Genomic DNA, 17189 nt, shown 5'->3' on the forward strand with positions numbered 1-17189 from the left:
GCGATGGCTCGCGCGCACAGCGAGCGAGCCAGCGCGCCCAGCGAGCGATGTCGCGCGCCCAGCGAGCGATCTCGCGCGCGCGCACTGCGAGCGATAGCTCGCGTGCGATGGGGCGCTGTGCGGAGGCTTGCGATAGGACAGCAGCAGCTATGCGACGAGCGCATGGGCTGCGCGCACATGGCCAGCAATGGCTGTGTGCGTACGGCCCATGGGCGTGCAACGCGTAGGGTGTTTGCGTTACGATTAGATCGTTTTGAATGTTTAATTTGAAAATTTCAGTTCACGTAATTTTAATTAATTTTAAAATTAATAATTTGAATTAATTTCTTGGATTTTAATTTTGAATATTATAATTATAATAAATGGAATTTATTCTAATTATTTTACTAAAATTAAAATCATGAATTAATTTAAATGCGACTGAAATTAAATTAAATTTTTGGATTCAATTATAAATTTATATGAGCTTTAAATTTTAATTAAATTTGTATGTTTCCGGTTAGACTAGAAATACAATTTTATGTTTAAAATTAGTAAAGCATATGAATTTATTGGTTTAAGTGGGAGCGCTTTTTAGTCATAAACTCTTGATTAGGTCTACAAATCCTTAAGGTTAAAACAACTTGATTAGAATTAATAAGGACTGAATAATTGGTAGATTATTGGTGCCCTTGATTAATTGCTGCAAATGTTTACGTGATGCATAATGTGTTTTACTAACCAGCTATGTGGGCCATTCATGATAATGAATGGGTGAATGGTATATATTGTATATGTACTGTTTTGCAGGTTATGAAGTGACTAGTATGGCCCAAATAGGATAGAAAATATGGTCTGCGTACCATTAATTTGAATGTAATTGGTCTAAAGCACCAAAGTTATTTTTCAATTCAAATATGGTCTGCGTACCATCAAATAGTTGTAATTAGTTATAGCTTATCCTATTTGAAGAAAATGGTGCCTCCCACGGAGATTTTCAAGACGGACTTTGAAGTCAAAGCTTCAAGATGAAGTCGGGCCATACTAGATCACAAATATCTTATGCATGTTTTAAGTTATTTATTGTTTTAAATATGTCTTAAAATGCATGAGATCAAAAGCTTGATTATGTTGCATGATTAAGGATTTTAGTTCACTTAAAATCTAACCAACATAGTAAGAGCCTTAAGTTCCAAACTTAAAAAAAATTGAGTTAAAAGGTGCCATGCCAAAATATACACTTGCTTGGATATCCTTTACATCAATCTAGTAATAGTTTTCGCTCAGCGAGGTGTTACTTATTGGTCCTAAAGGGGCAAGGTACACAAATAATTGTGAGTACATGTTAGTTTTGGTGAAACTCAACGATATAAGTAAGGAGTCCTTTTATGTCGTGGCAAATTCGATAGGTTTACCTAAAAAGTTCTTAGACGTACCTATCAACCAAGAATAGTTTCTAGACTATTAGCAAAAGGCTTTTGCTTACCTAAGATGTTCTAGGATTAAGTCGACAAACTGTGCTTAGTTCTTCAATGATTTTAGGATCTTGGAATCATTTTATTCACACCTGCCGGAACAATAAAATCGAATAAAATGCTAATAACTTGTTTGAATTGCATGGTTGCTTTAATTTCAAGTTATTATTCATGATAAATGTTTAGACTTTGCATGCTTCAATGTATGTTTTAATTATTGTTTATGATTAAATATCTTACACTGCAATAAATCCTTTTAGAAAGGTAACAGTAAATTTCCTCGATTGGTAGTGAATCCAAGAACGATTCACGGAAAAGAGAGAAAGTGAGCAATTTAAAATGTACGTTTCTTATATCGACTTTTATGGTTGTTTTCGAATATCAAATTCGAATGGCAAACCAATTGGTGCTTGTGAATTCAAAATACACTGTAGTTTTGAGATCATAAAGCATTGAGCTTAAACGCTCAGCTTTACCAATGGTTAACAACCTAATATCTTTGTCCATTTAATTCTCGAATGAGTCTAGTCCCTAGACATTCGAATAGATCGATGCTTAGAGAACTTTAGAAGCTTCTGGTAAGATCATCTAGTTGAAACTTAATATTCAACATAAATTAAATGTTAAGAACCTTGTTGGGGTGACATTGGACATGTCTAACAAGTATAAAAGTCAACACTAAAGAATTCAATTCTTAAGACTATAAGAAAGGGTACAAGAAATAGGAAACAAGGAACAAATGAAAGGAATTTACGATTCCGTTTCTACCTATAAATTTATGTTTAAAGAGAAGTGACCTAGCAATCAAACTTCCTTGGTATCATATACCGCTTGAGGTTCTTACTTCGGTAAAAACTCAAACAATGGAAGCTAGGATACACTAATGACCTACAAGTGAGAAATGAAGCATGGCAATGCTACATTAGTTGTAGGGTCATCTAGTTTGTTTTAAGTCCTTTCAAAGGCTGGAACTAAATGGCTATTTTGTTCCATAATCAGCATACCTAAATTTCTGCTTCAAACACAGAAAGACTCACATTCAAGAAAAACAAAAGCAATGTTTGTTTGTTTATTTGAATGAAATGGTCAATTACAGGTTGAGTCAATATGCTTGATTAAAACAAACAACTCTTTAAAGAACTTTACTAGGTTCAAATCAACTTCTTGATATGAGTTCCACTAATCTTTGGCATTGTTGCTTAGACCATATCAACAAGTTAACATTCAAAAGCTCTATTTTGATGGACTTTTGAAAGTTGGTTGATTTCTAGATCAACTTAAGACAAGCTAGTCTTACTTGTTGAAAGTAACAAAGAATATGAACTATTGTTAGAACGCCTAGACAATAGAGTTCAAAGCTAAAGAAAGATTTTATGACTTTATTATTTCACATGGATTTGAGTGAATATAGGTTTATTTACTCAAATATGATATAAGTTGAATCTGTTTGGCTAGTTCAAAGATTCAGAAGTATAAAATCCACTTGGCAAGAAATCATAAAGATCTAGGTTAGATCATGTTGATGATTACTTGAGACCAAATATGATCATCAATGATTGTGTGTTGTAATTTCACAATCTAGCTCCATAAGATATGGCATATCTACGTTGGAATGATCGAAGTCAATTAGTACTTGATTCGATCAATGATGAATCATAAAGACTTTTCCTATAATTTCTAAAACAAAATGCTCAACTACCACCAAACTAAACCAAATTCGTCAAAGCTATTGAAAAGTAATTTCAGAATATCTTTTCATAATATATCTAAAGAGTTCCTAAACTCAGTGGGAGCTTAGTGTTTGTTATTCAACAAACTAAGGCCTAAGCATAGATATATGTTTCATTGTGATTTATTCAAATGAGACACAAGGGTATTGTTTCTACCACGAATTTTTGAGAACATAATGTTTGTTTGCTCGAAATAATGTCCTTTTGGAGATTCGTTTCCAAAATGACAAGTGGGAGAAAATAGACCTCGAAAGTCTTCGAGACGAACAACAAACATAAACGGACATTCCGGAGGCTTTTCGAAGTGCTTCAGAAAATCCGAACTTATTCTTTAAGGACTTTAGAAGTGGCTTTAAAGAATAGACATCTCTAAGAAGACTTTACAAGTGCTTCAAGGAGAACAGAATATTCAAAGGACTTTCAAGTGGCTATTGATATTCTATTGTTTGATGTTCTATACCCAAGTAGGCATAGAATTCAAGTCACTGAAACTATGAGATTCTTCTATTAGATAGTGAAGAAACATAGAGATCAGGTCAATGAAACTATGAGATTCTTCTATTAAATAGTGAAGAAACCTACAACTTGCAGTCAAACTATTATCATATAGATTAATGAGTTTGTGACTTGTAAGAAAGCTATGACGAAACCCAGATTCCCTAAAATGGTTAGAGGCCATATATAGACTCAAATGTTTTAAATGGTTAGAGGCCATAAAACATACTCAATGTTTTGATGACAAAATTGAAATTTTGTTGATTTGCAAGAATAGTTTCACACCTATTGGTTGCAAGTTTGTTTTAAGGATAAAAACCATCAAACATGGAATTGTGTTCACACACAAAGCTGGATTAGTTGCTAAAAGTTACAAGCAAATTCACAATGTGGATTGTGTTGAAACCTCATGCAAAATCGTAATGCTTCAAGTCTATAATTCAAGCAATGATTGCATATTGGTAAATATGGCAATTGGATGACAAAAGTATTCCTCAATCAAATGTTGGAATAAACTATGTACATGGTATGTCATAGGATTTGTGGATCCAAATAAATGCTTGAAAAAGAAAGCTAGCTTATGAAATCTAAAGTACAGATTTAAGCAAGCAATTGGGAATTAGAAATGTATTTTAGTGAAGCTAATAAGTATTTTAGTTTCATAAAATATACATGATTCTTATAGATATATAAGAAGTTTAGTGGGAGTACATAAAAACTTATTTGGTCCTATGTGTATCACACACATATCTCTCTATTGTGAAATAAAATTCAAATGCTAATGACTTAGATTTGAGATTATTCATCAATGATGGACCATGGCGAAACTTAGTACATACTGGGTATTAAGATCTATTTACAAAGATCTTATGATATTGTTTTGGATTAAGTAATGGCATTTACTAAATCAAACACGAAAGACTCCATTGGAGATATTCGACCCATATGAATAAATCTAAGTAAAGAAAGTTTGAACTATGTATAAGCATTTACTAAGTTAAACATCAAAGAGTCTAAATGAGATTCTTAACCTATATTATATGTCAAAGAATTTAGCTGGATTCAGTATCTACTAGAGTTGAATGAGCTAAAGTTACATGAATAGAATTCAATTGGGAATTATTCTGCAAAAGAATTTATCATGTATGATATAATATAAGGATCGCCAAAAACGTATCGTATGACTTTAGGCATGACGAACATATACCAATCTCTATTGATCTAAGTGAAGATCAACTAGATTGAGACCAAGAATACTTATGGTACTTGAAAAGGTACATAGGAATAGTTCTTGATTCAAGGAAATAAAGATACGCTAAATATTGATGCTACACGCATAAACACTGGCAAAGGATCAAGCAAGACCCTTTGGAGTTAACCATTGATAAGGACGAGCTATAGAGCATCGTGTTTTGAAATGGCAACATGGGTTGGAGACCATGAGTTGTTGCGTGGGAAATTAAAATAATGATTTCTATGTTCTAAGATATAGTTGAGAGTATTCCACATATCTGTGAACTGCTTGGATAAGTAATTCCAAACAAAGCATCACTAGCAACCTATACAGTTGAAGTAAAAGTACTTATTGCCTAAGAAGCAATAAAACAGGGTTGTTTGTTTATGTTAAAGAGTTCTTCACTGAACTTGGATGGATCATATGTCTTCTGACTTGATGGTTCTTCATTGCAAGATGCGTAGAACTACTCTTGTAGCTAGAAGGAATAGATCACAAAACAAACACACTCAAAAGATCTTATCATCATATCTCGAAGAACATTCGATGAAAAGATATTAAGATTGGCAAAGCATGATAACTAAACCTATGCAACAAGTGAGAAGCAACACTCACGTTGTAGCACTGGAAATCAAGCATAGCTTTGAATTCCATGAATTGTTTTAGAAGATGGGTTTGAGGCCCATGGTTATAAAACATTGGGGTTGAACATTTATCATATATGAAATGTATTTTCATATTCCATTTAATCTTGGTTTAGTATTAAATGATGAGTCCCTTCAAATTTGACGATATATTCAAGATAGACTGTCAGGACCAGTCCTGTGACTAAGAAATGTCTATCAAGTGAACTTGAATGTCAAAGATTGAAAATGGTCCCTAATCGGAGTTTTCTATAAAATTGGACGCATAGAAAACGTTAGACGATTAGAATGCAAGATGACTAGTAGTTCTGTTTCTTGAACTATGTGGACATGGCAATGTCATAATCATTTGCATAGATACTTACTTTGGGAAGACTAGTATCGGACAAGACCTATGAAACTTTACTGTAAGAGATGAAAGTCTGTCATAAGTAAATTTCATTAAATTATTAGACACTAAATCCTCAATACCTGAGTGATTTGAGATTACTTGTTTGAGAACTGGTTGCTTTGACGTTGACCAACCGTCGCACCGTAAAAGGAGGCTATAAAGGCAACGCTCAGGTAATCACCTATCAAACGAAGTCTAATCTCAAGATCGCAAGATTGGGATTGTCCTCCCATAAATCGGGATGAGATGCTTAAAAGTTGTACAAGGCCACTCGGAGAGCTAGAAACTGTGAAATGCATGGCCGTGCTCAGATGAATCATAGGCTATGATTATCTGTTTATTTGATCAGTTGAACTCTGAAACCGAGGAACACCTCTGGACATAATAAGGATGACAACTCTTACCTTATGTTCAAGAGCAAGCATCGAGCGACAAAGGAATTAGGAAATGCACACTTGTCCCTAAGGACAAGTGGGAGACTGAAGGAAATAATGCCCTTGGTCCAAGTATGCATTCTATGTTAAGTCTAATAAATGCGGTTCAGTATTAATTAACAAGTTAATAATTCAGTGAGATCAAGTGAGCTGAATGCCTAGCTAGAGGCCGCTTCAGTTCAAGTGGAATTAATGATATTAATCCACAGCTTACTCTTGACTGAACCCGTAGGGTCACACAAATAGTACGTAAACGGATCAAGTATTTAATGGCATTAAATACTCCATCTATGAATATTCGGAACCGACAGATCTTGGTTTCAGTGGGAGCTAAGATCGTCACAGGCAAGAAATGAATACTCCGGAAACGATGATATTGCCGGAAACGGAAATATGGATCGTATCGGAAATATGAATATTATCCAAGTCGTAGATGTTGCCGGAAACGGAAACATGGTACGTATCGGAAAATATTATTGGAAATGGAAATATTACCAGAATCGGAAATATTGCCGGAAACGGAAATATTGTCAGAATCGGAAATATTACCGGAATCGGAAAATAATTCCGGAAACGGAAATATTAAATATTTGTTCGAATCGGAAATTAATTCCGGAATCGGAAATATTAAATATTGTTCGTATCGGAAATAGATTCCGGAAATGGAAATTTAATCGGAAGCGTATCGTACGAATTAGCATCGGACGAGGCCTGCCGGACGAAGGCCCAGCACGAAGCCGGGCCATCGCCCAGCAAGCACGCACGCCACAAGCCCAGCGCGCACCAAGGCCACGGATGCGTGGGCCGCGCTGCATGGGCTGCTGCTCGCATGCGCATGGGCAGCCCTTGTGGCTGCCGTGTGTGTGTGTGAGTTTGTGCTCATGCGTGATTCCTAAAACTGCAAGAGTTAGTGTGTGATTAAATTCCTATTCCTAATTAGATAAATTAATTAAATAGAATTCATGTAGGATTCTAATTTCAATTAATTCGTATCCTACTAGGATTGCGATTCCTTTTCCATAACTCTATAAATAAAGGCCTAGGGGTCATTATTTATATACAAGTTTTTAAGTATTCAAAACTAAGATTTTTAAGCAGAAAAATCAGCCAATATTCTTGCCTACCCAACCGAAAATATTAGAACCTTAAGGGCGATTCTAGTTGGTCAATCTTAAGGCGGATCCGGACGTGCTGTGGACTATCTACGGAGGGACGACACTTGGAGTCCTAAAGACTTGTTCTTGTTCGGTTCGGGCGCAGCTAGGGAAGGCACGCAACAAAGAGTATGCATCTAAACTATGCTAAATGATTATGTGTAAATAATATGTTTCCTGGCTTTATGGTTTTTCCGCATGATTTATGAACTGTCATATGAATCATAACCTAACAATAATAAAATCATGATTTCATACCACCACCATTCCAGGCAAACTGAAATGCAGCTTGGGATTGCCAAGTTGACGAGCGTCTTCCACCGCATTTTCCGACCTTCACATTCACTAACTTTCTCTCTCCTGCAGAATTAATGAAACCTCCAATCTTCTAGAATATAAACAAAATTAAGAAGCCCGTGGAGGAGAAGAAGGCCGCTGCGCCGAGAAAGATCCGGTTGAGAAGAAGAAGGGAGGAGTAGAAGGGCCTCTGCCACCCTCACCGCCCTCTCTTTCTTTGTCCTCCAATCACCAATCGAAAGCTTAAACTATTAATCAATAATGGCGATTGCATCAGCTATGATTTCAACTGGAATTTTCAATTCGACACTTTTTAGGGTTTTGGTATATAGCTTTTAGATTTGATTGGATGAATTGCTTGATTTAATTCGAATTGTTCGTGTAAATGGGATGAATTTCTTGATTTAATTTGAATTTTTCGTATATTCAATTGCGTGTAATCCCTAATTCATGATTGTTGAGTTTAGATATCTTGTTAATTTTACTCGAAATTTGATTTTTTGTTTCGCCGGTAAAAAATTATCTTGTTAAACTGGAGCTGTATATGAATTGTTCGTGTAATTAGAGGTTTTCGAAACACTGAACGATTATTGCGCTATTGGAGATGTTTCTAAATTGATTATGGGGAAATTTGCAGTGGCGTTTAAGTCTAGGGAAGACCATAGGAAGCAATTTGAATTAGAGGAAGCTCGTAAAGCTGGGCTTGCGCCAGCTGAGGTTGATGAAGATGGAAAAGAGATTAATCCTCACATTCCGCAGTATATGTCTTCTGCTCCTTGGTATCTCAATTCGAAAAAGCCGGTGAGTTTCCGATACTTTTATAATCAAGTTTCTTTATGTTCTTTGATTTTGGTGGTGTTGATAGAACATTAAGAACTGACCATCCAAATTTTTGGTGGATCTTCAGAGTTTGAAGCATCAAAGGAAGTGGAAATCGGATCCGAATTACACCAAATCGTGGTATAACAGAGGTGAAAAAGGTTTTCAGGCATCAAAGAGATTGATGTTCCAGACTATGCACAACCGAGTTCTAAGTGTCTTTTATTGGTGGAAAGAAAATAGACCGGTGGTGCTCTATGTGTATTTCAATCCCTCCTAAAAGCAGTGATTATTGACAAAACAACTTTTGTAATTTTGTTGATTACACCACTTGATTGAAGAAATTTAGCCTAATCGAGTATTTAAAACCCTGGTTATAACATATTAAGTGAGTATGAATTTAAGGCATAATGACCTTACCAATACTACTCTTGTTCGGTTGGCCATAAAACTTAAAGTAATCAGTTAAATGACAGAGATAACAATGAAATAGTAGGACTATAATATGCGACTGAAATGGCGGAACACCCAAAGAATTCCGCCTTCTAATAAAGAGATTGTAAGACCTTTACACAATAATATTTCAAGTGTATATAGGAAGAATAAGGGCTCAAGGTTTCGCGCTAACGCAAATAAATCTTATTTCAAATCTTATTTCAAATTAGCAACGGTCAAAATGTTTCGGAATTCAGTCTAGCAAATTTTTTGTTTGGTACTTTGTGATGCAACTACAACAAAACAATTTGGTAACAACAACAAGCACTCAGAACATGGTTATTTATACTAAAACAATAAGCAACGGCTATTTTTCAATTCCAAAAACTATCCGTTGGGCTTTAAAAAGGTAAATTTTAGATTTGGGCATTTGGTGAATTATGTTTTAATTTAGAGGTATTTGGTGAAATAATTTACAACATAGGGGCATTTGGTGAATTAGAAAGTAGGCTAACGGAGGACTAACGGCGCGTCATTAGTAAGGGTAGTTTGGATATTATGTTAAAGGTGAGGGGCATTTGGTGAATTTCTGAAAGTCGATGGGCATTTGGTGAATTTCGTGAAAATTGAGGGGTATTTCATGAAAAATCCGTATATATTATCGCACTCAAATTTTTTATCGTGGCATATGTGATGTTTTAAAATACAATGCTTTGTCTATATGGCTGATTTATAAATCGTGATTTGTTTGCATTATTAGTTTGTTTAATCTGGGGATGTTATAATGCCACAATGGTTATATGCGCAATACATATTCGACTTAATTATCTTATTGTGTATGTTTTGTTTAACTGATCAAGTATTGCATTATTTTGGTTAAACACAAGTTTTTTTTATTCAACTTGTTGTTGTAAATAATTCCTAATTTGCAATATTTTGTATAGTGAATTTTGTCGAATCTTAGAAAATTTGAATTTGTGGCCCTTGATATTACTAGAAACAAAAGACTATTTGTCTTGGGTGTTAGATGATGAAATTCACCTAGATGCAAAAGACGAGGGTCTTAAAATTGAGTTTTTGACTGTAAAAGATCCACAAGTCCTTTGGAATAATCTGAAGGATAGGTATGGCCACCAGAAAACTGCAATATTACCTAGAGTTTGATATGACTGGTTACATTTAAGACTACAAGACTTTAAGTCTATAACTCAATATAACTCACCTATGTTCAGAATTACTTCACAATTGAAATTATGTGGGGAGAAAATCATTGATGCAAAAATGATGGAGAAAACCTATTCTAATTTTCACTCAAATAAGTTGTCCTGCAGACACAATACAATGAAAAGAGATTAAGAAATATTTTGAACTTATATCTTGTCTCCTTGTGGATGAAAAAAAAAATAACGAGCTATTGATTAAAAATTAAGCTTCACGTCCAACTGGCCCTGCTACATTCCCTGAAGCGAATGTGACATCCCATAATGGGAAAGAAAATACCACACAACAAAAGTGGTCGAGGACGTGGTCATGGACGTGGGCGTGGATACGAATATGGTCGAGTTTGAGGCTGAGATGGTTCTCTCAATAACTCATATCCCCACCAGAAGTGGGACAAAGATGTCAACAAACAAGAACAAGATAAAAATGATACTCGACCAATGTATGTTACCGCTATGGAGAAAAAGGGTATTGGTCTACTAAAACAAGTAGAATTTATAATAGAATTTACTAGATAATATTGAAGAACTTAAATATGTGGTCTTGCTCTTCTCTGAAGAAAATTATTTATCAAGGGTGTTATATGTTGAAATGCGAATATACCTTTGACTGTTGTTTACAAGTCAAAATAGGTTCACGACTTAAGTTTAGACTTTTGACCATTAAAATCCTGCAGACCTTTTGGAGAAGTACAAGAAAATATGACCTAGAAAACTATAATAGTTTATAAATCTTGTTGTCAAGATACCCTACATTTCTTTCATGAAACTAGTGTGGTCCTGCAGACACGATATTTTTTAGAGGGATTTAAGAGTGTTTTTAAATAGTTATATATTGTCTTTTTGGTGGATGAGACAAATAACGAAATCCTGAAGAAAAGTATTATGATCACGTTCAATTAGGTAAACCATTCCCAGAAGTGAATGAGAAATTGTATGACTAAAGATAGTGAAGATAATGTTAATAGTCATGATCGAGGATGTGAAAGTAAAATATGGTATAATCATGGGTGAATAAATGAGTACAAATGTAATTTTAAAATACACATATACACACCAGAAGTGAGATTGTAAATGATGAAAAGCATGTGAAAGTTAATGATGAGAAAATACAAATTTTATATTTTTGGTTGGTTGTAGAGGAAAAATGAACAAATATTTGGCCCATTACACCAAAGCATCTTGTTGAGCTTTATTAGCACCCATCAAAATGGAATAAATTATAGATAAACATGGTGTATGAAAATATATGTCTAGTAAACATTGTAGCGCTCTCCGAACCAAAATTATACATGAATACATGCAAGGATTAGTGGGAAATAGCTCTCAACATAATAAAATTAGTAGTATATGATCAGGATTATAATACAATATGTTAAACTTGGTACAAATATTTGATCATGTCTTATTGACTCGCTCTATGAGCATGAGTACTATACTACACTCTGAAGATGTATATTTTGTGATATGTACCAAAGTTGTAATGGATACTCTTGAAGAGTACACGCTATCTTCCATAAGTTTTGTTTAGATTGTCTTGCCGTTATAATTGAGACACCAGTTTGTGTCGTTATATCACATCACAATATGTTCAAATTATAGTATTCTATAATTACAGTGATCACTTTGAGAAGATAACCAACAGTTATCGAATGAAATATTTTATATGATAGTATATACGCATGATGTGATAATCTAGGCCATCCAGGTTTAAGAACACCCGTTGTGAGAATTTGAAAATTCTTATCAAATAAAATTTTATGTGCTGACACTCCCTCATATGTTGTATATATTCAAAGGCAGGACAAAATGATGAGGTTGAGTTGTATTTCAATCGAATAGTTATAATGAATCGATTGAGAAAATAAATACAAGAGATATTAATGATTTTGAAAAATTGTATAATGATAGGTGATTTGAAGTTCACCATGATAGTAAATTACCTGAAGTTCACCAGAATGATAGTAGGTGACTTGAATATCACCAATAAGTTTACAAGTATTTTGTGATTGATTTAAGTATCATAAATAAGCATCATAAATCTCCTGATCGGGGCAATCATACGTCAGCACGAAAAGAGAAAATATGAAGAAAACAACTGCATATTATATCTACTCCCCAAAATCAACGTTGATCTCCAAAAGTGAACAAAAGTATGTAATATTTATCAAAATACAGGTTGAAAAGTGTATTATTTAGTTCGTGAAATTTTTTATGCCCCATAACATATTGAAAATATTTTCCCAACTTAGGGGGAGACGAGCAAGAATAAGTTGGCAAAATTGAAAGATAATAAATTGATCCCCATATGAGTAAGTGTACATGCCAGCTTTATGTCCTCGAAGTATGTTTGGACATAAATATCTATGACTTGATTGTGTTAAATTGTTACATGTTCAAAGGCATAAAGGTGTATGATAGTCATAGTGCTCGATGTTACATATAGTAGGTGTTGAGAAATACATATCTTGCCAATATTTATTTAAATCTCTACACCTGAAGTGTAGATTATATATACGGTTCCAACATAGTGATTATATGAAAATGATGGCAAGTTAATGCAGTTGATGATATTTTTGAAAATAAAGAAAACACTATTAATTATATAGTGTATGAAATACCCTCGAAGTGGTATAGATATCTGAAAAATAATAGATGGCCCGTGAGAAAAAATGAATGGTACCTATTGAATAAGTATTCAGATATCATTGATGAATATCATGCAAAATATTGTTGAAGAATTTTGGATGATACCGGTAGATGATGGAACCGAAATATAATGCATATGAGAGAAATATTGGATTTTGAATAAGGGATCGTAAATCTATGTCTATTTTGATGTAGACATAACTATAATCGATAAAAACCTAAATCAAAACACACAAAAACAAAATCGCAACAACACGAACACAGAAAAACAAAACCTCGATCAACATAATTCGCAGAATAAATCCAGTAGAAAACCTAAATATCAAAAAACAAATAGACGAAGAGAATATGAAGAAAACTAACCTTGATGAACAATCAAGGTAAACACAGCCTAATCGCAGAAGGAATCGCAGAAGAAAGAGAGAGGAGAGAGAAAAGAAGGGAACACGGTTGAAGAGAGAGAAAGAGCGAGTGACAGAGGAAGCCAAACCCCCTTTCGAAATAAAAAAATAAATAATCAAATGGACTTACACGTGTGAGAACAATGGACTTACTTAAAATAGGCTTGGTGTACATTAATTTACTGTACAACCATTATAAACAAGATTTTGTAAATAATAAAACGAAACTCGTGTATATCACGGACTATCAAAAGTCAAAACTACGAATAACAATAACAATAATAATAATAATTGGTCTGGGATTTATCGGTCTGGGATTTCGGCGTGGAAAGAGGTTGATATTGGTCTCTCTGGAGGGAACGATGGAGCTCTTCGACCAACAGACGTGTTGCTCTACTCTTGGGGTCGGGGCTGTGATGTGTGTGTTGACTTGACGGGATCATCTCCTTTGACACAGTCTGGGTTGTCTGGCTTTGCTCCTGGCCGGGTTGTGACTGATGCGGCTGTTCGGAAGCGGGTCAAGTACGAAGCATGTTGCAGGGCCATTGGTTATGACTTTCTTCCGTTCTCTTTCTCTTCTTTGGGGGAGCTGGATAAGGATGCTGTTGCATTGTTGAAGCGGATTCAGAAGTTTTCTAGGACACAGTACATTGGAGCTCGTGTTGCTGCTTATATTTTCACCAAAATAGGTTTTGCTATAGGTAGAGGAGTGGGGGCCCAGATTGTATCTCGGCTTCCCACTAACTATTTGTAAAATATTTGACTTTGTTAGCATTTTATTTATTGTTATAATAATAATAATAATAATTCACGTTATAATAATAATAATAATAATAATAATAATAATAATAATAATAATAATAATAATAATAATAATAATAAATGTTAAATGGCAATACTCACTCCGTCCCTTAATACTCGACCTGTTTTGACTTTTTTCACTATTCACATAATTCACTTTGACCCTATTTTATTTATAATATATGAAAACAAATATTAGTATATAATATATTGTTGGCTTCATCTTAACATATATTTTCAAAATATTAATATTTTTATAAGTTTTTATAATCGGTAGTTAAAAAATTGATGGTCAAAGTTGTGCATTGACAACCGTATTCGATCAAAACAGGTCGAGTATTAAGGGATAAAGGGAGTAACAAATTCTCTCGACTTTTAATCATAATCGAGTAATACATTGTTCAAGCTAACCCTAAAAAAAGCCCCATCATATAAACAACAGTTCATCACTACAAACTGCTGCCTGTATTTCGCTAGAGCTCGAAGCCGCCGAAGTTTGATTTGCTCTCCCTTTGCACCGTCGCACGCATTTTCTACTTCAGGTGCTCCTTTCATCTATCTTCTCGCAGTCGCTGTTGATTTCAATCTTTGTTCTTTCTCAATTTCTTTTTGCTCTTAGTAGCAAAAATGGCGTACCCAATGAAGCCAACAAAGCCGGGAGTGGAGGAATCACAAGAACCCACTCACAAGATTAGAATTACCCTTTCTTCGAAGGATGTTAAGAATCTCGAGAAAGGTATCACATTTATTTTTCTCGATTTGTTATTTTTTTGTTTCAGATTTCTTCAATTTGTTCTTGTATTTTGTTCAATTATGAGGGCTGTTTTAGATTTCTTCAATTTGTACTCAGAAAGGTGTAATGTGTTAGACTAGTGCTTAGGATTGGAGTGTTTTGGGATTTAACTTATTGCTTTAAATGTTTGTTGTGTTATCCAATATGAATGCTGTAGTTTAATTTTGTGGGGGGTTTCGGATGAAAATTGATTAAGATTCTACCTGATAAACTATAATGATCTATAAATCGGGATGTTGTTGATGGAGGTATTCCTTCTGTAGTGGGGAACTGAATAAACTTTTGGTGTAATGTGGTACTTAACATCATGTTCTTTTACATGTCTTGAAAGAATAGATTCGGGATGGTTTTTTACTCTTGTACTTATTATTTTGGTGCACGACATGAACAATTGCTGTGAATGAATGTGAGGCATCTTTGTAATATGGGTTTGACAGGGGCGATTCGGGGTTTCTGTCTCAGATTTTGTTACATACGTTGGTTGCCACGGTAACTAGTCTAACACCGGGTTGTTGGGAAATGGCCCATGCCTCTTCACGAACAAGTGCAGGGTTTGTACTAGGTAGTTGTTATAGGAGTTAAACAATGCTTGAGTTAATGGAAACAATTAGGAGCTATTTCGTATTTCATGAAAAATAACTTAATATGAGTTCACTTAAGCTCACCATTCAGTTAAGTTCATATAAGCTTAGATAAGTCCATATGTGTTTAGATAATAAGAAAAGTTCAGGAAGAATAAGGACCACCTTGGTAAAATTTATGACTAAAATAAGTTTTGATAAATTAGAATGTACCTCCTTGAAGAGTTGAAGCTTTTGATGAGACTGGGTGAGTTGGCCGAGTTCGTTTCTATAATTTGCTTTATTTTTGGCCATCTGTTTTGGGCAAAGGAGGTTGTTGATTGGAGAAGTTTTTTGTAAAAATTAATTTGTTTCTGTGTTGAAGTGAATGTTATGAAAAATTCTTTGACTTGTCTTAATATGTTGAATAGTTTGTGCTGATCTTGTGCGGGGTGCAAAGGACAAACACCTGAGGGTCAAGGGACCTGTCAGGATGCCAACCAAGGTTCTGAAGATTACAACTAGGAAGTCTCCTTGTGGTGAAGGTAGGTAAACATTGATGAAAATGTACCATGTATTGCTTATTAGAATTCTTTGTAATGGTTGTTGGTAATTGATGAGTTTCTTATGAAGAATCCTCAATCCCGTACTTATTCGGTTTCACATGAGAGGAAAACTGTTGTAGCTATATGGAACACAAGTTGGCTGTTTATTACAGTATTGTTTTCTCTTTGTATGCCTCATGCAGTAAGGATAACTTAATCCTGTGGCTTTGATATCATCCCTGCAAACTCATGAATCTGTATTTTGGTCTAGGCTTTGTCAGTTGGTCGTCTGTGCAGGAGATGTAAGGAGATACCTAGTGATTTTTTTATGTTAGGGTTTAGTGGATAGTAGATGCAGAATGCTGAATCTTTTTCCACTGTTATTTGCACATAAGCTTCATTGAATTCAACCGTGCATATCTTTTTGATGCAGGAACCAACACCTTTGACAGATTCGAGTTACGTGTTCACAAGAGAGTAATTGACCTCTTCAGCTCCCCAGATGTGGTCAAGCAGATTACTTCCATCACCATTGAACCTGGCGTTGAGGTTGAGGTTACTATAGCGGACTCTTAGACATGCCAACTGTGGTTGGGATGTTGGTAGTCCCGTTTGGTGTTATCTTACTGAGAATTTTGGGGATAGTAATTGTTTGTTTTGAGAGCTTTCTTCTCTTTTATCTAAGAGCACAAGACTTGTTATTTGTTAATGTTTTATCAGTAGGACTTATCAATTTGAGTGACGTTATAAATTTTTTGGGTTCGGCTGGTGGTTCATGATTGTATTTACGAATGCCAGAAATTTCAGTAGTTTTCTTGGTTATCCTAAAGCTTTGTCCCTTGTGAAGGTGTCACTTTTTCCTCCTGAACGGGTTGGAGGAGATATAGATTTTCTTTTAGGTATGTTTTATGCGAACGTTTGTAAAGTTTTGTTTCTTAAAACTTATGTGTTCATGCAAATCAGGTGTTGTATGGTACGGGGCTGGTTGCCTTGGTTTGGGGGGTTTGGGTTGGAGGCAGGTGTGATGGATGTCCATGGTAAGAGTAAGAGTAAGAGTGATTGTTGACGACGATATCATGACAGTGATAAAAGAGGTACAAAGTTTGGCTCTGACACATCACGAGACCAGGATG

The 17189-nt window shown here is 34.9% G+C and overlaps 1 protein-coding gene across 3 annotated transcripts; it reads left to right on the forward strand.

The window, feature by feature from the left end:
- The first annotated feature begins 14542 nt into the window (after positions 1-14542).
- On the forward strand, positions 14543-16885 carry LOC110780600 (40S ribosomal protein S20-2). Of its 3 annotated transcripts, none has more exons than XM_021984956.2 (4): positions 14543-14700; positions 14778-14894; positions 15943-16056; positions 16490-16885. In XM_021984956.2, the coding sequence occupies exons 2-4, from the start codon at positions 14786-14788 to the stop codon at positions 16630-16632; spliced, it is 366 nt and encodes a 121-aa protein (XP_021840648.1). In that variant the 5' UTR covers positions 14543-14700; positions 14778-14785; the 3' UTR covers positions 16633-16885. The 3 variants fall into 3 exon arrangements, with proteins under 3 accessions (XP_021840648.1, XP_021840649.1, XP_056696033.1); XM_021984957.2 differs by having other exon boundaries at positions 14781-14894; XM_056840055.1 differs by having other exon boundaries at positions 14582-14894.
- Positions 16886-17189: the final 304 nt, after the last annotated feature.

This window comes from Spinacia oleracea, chromosome 3, assembly GCF_020520425.1.
Source record: "Spinacia oleracea cultivar Varoflay chromosome 3, BTI_SOV_V1, whole genome shotgun sequence".
Lineage (NCBI taxonomy): Eukaryota > Viridiplantae > Streptophyta > Magnoliopsida > Caryophyllales > Amaranthaceae > Spinacia > Spinacia oleracea.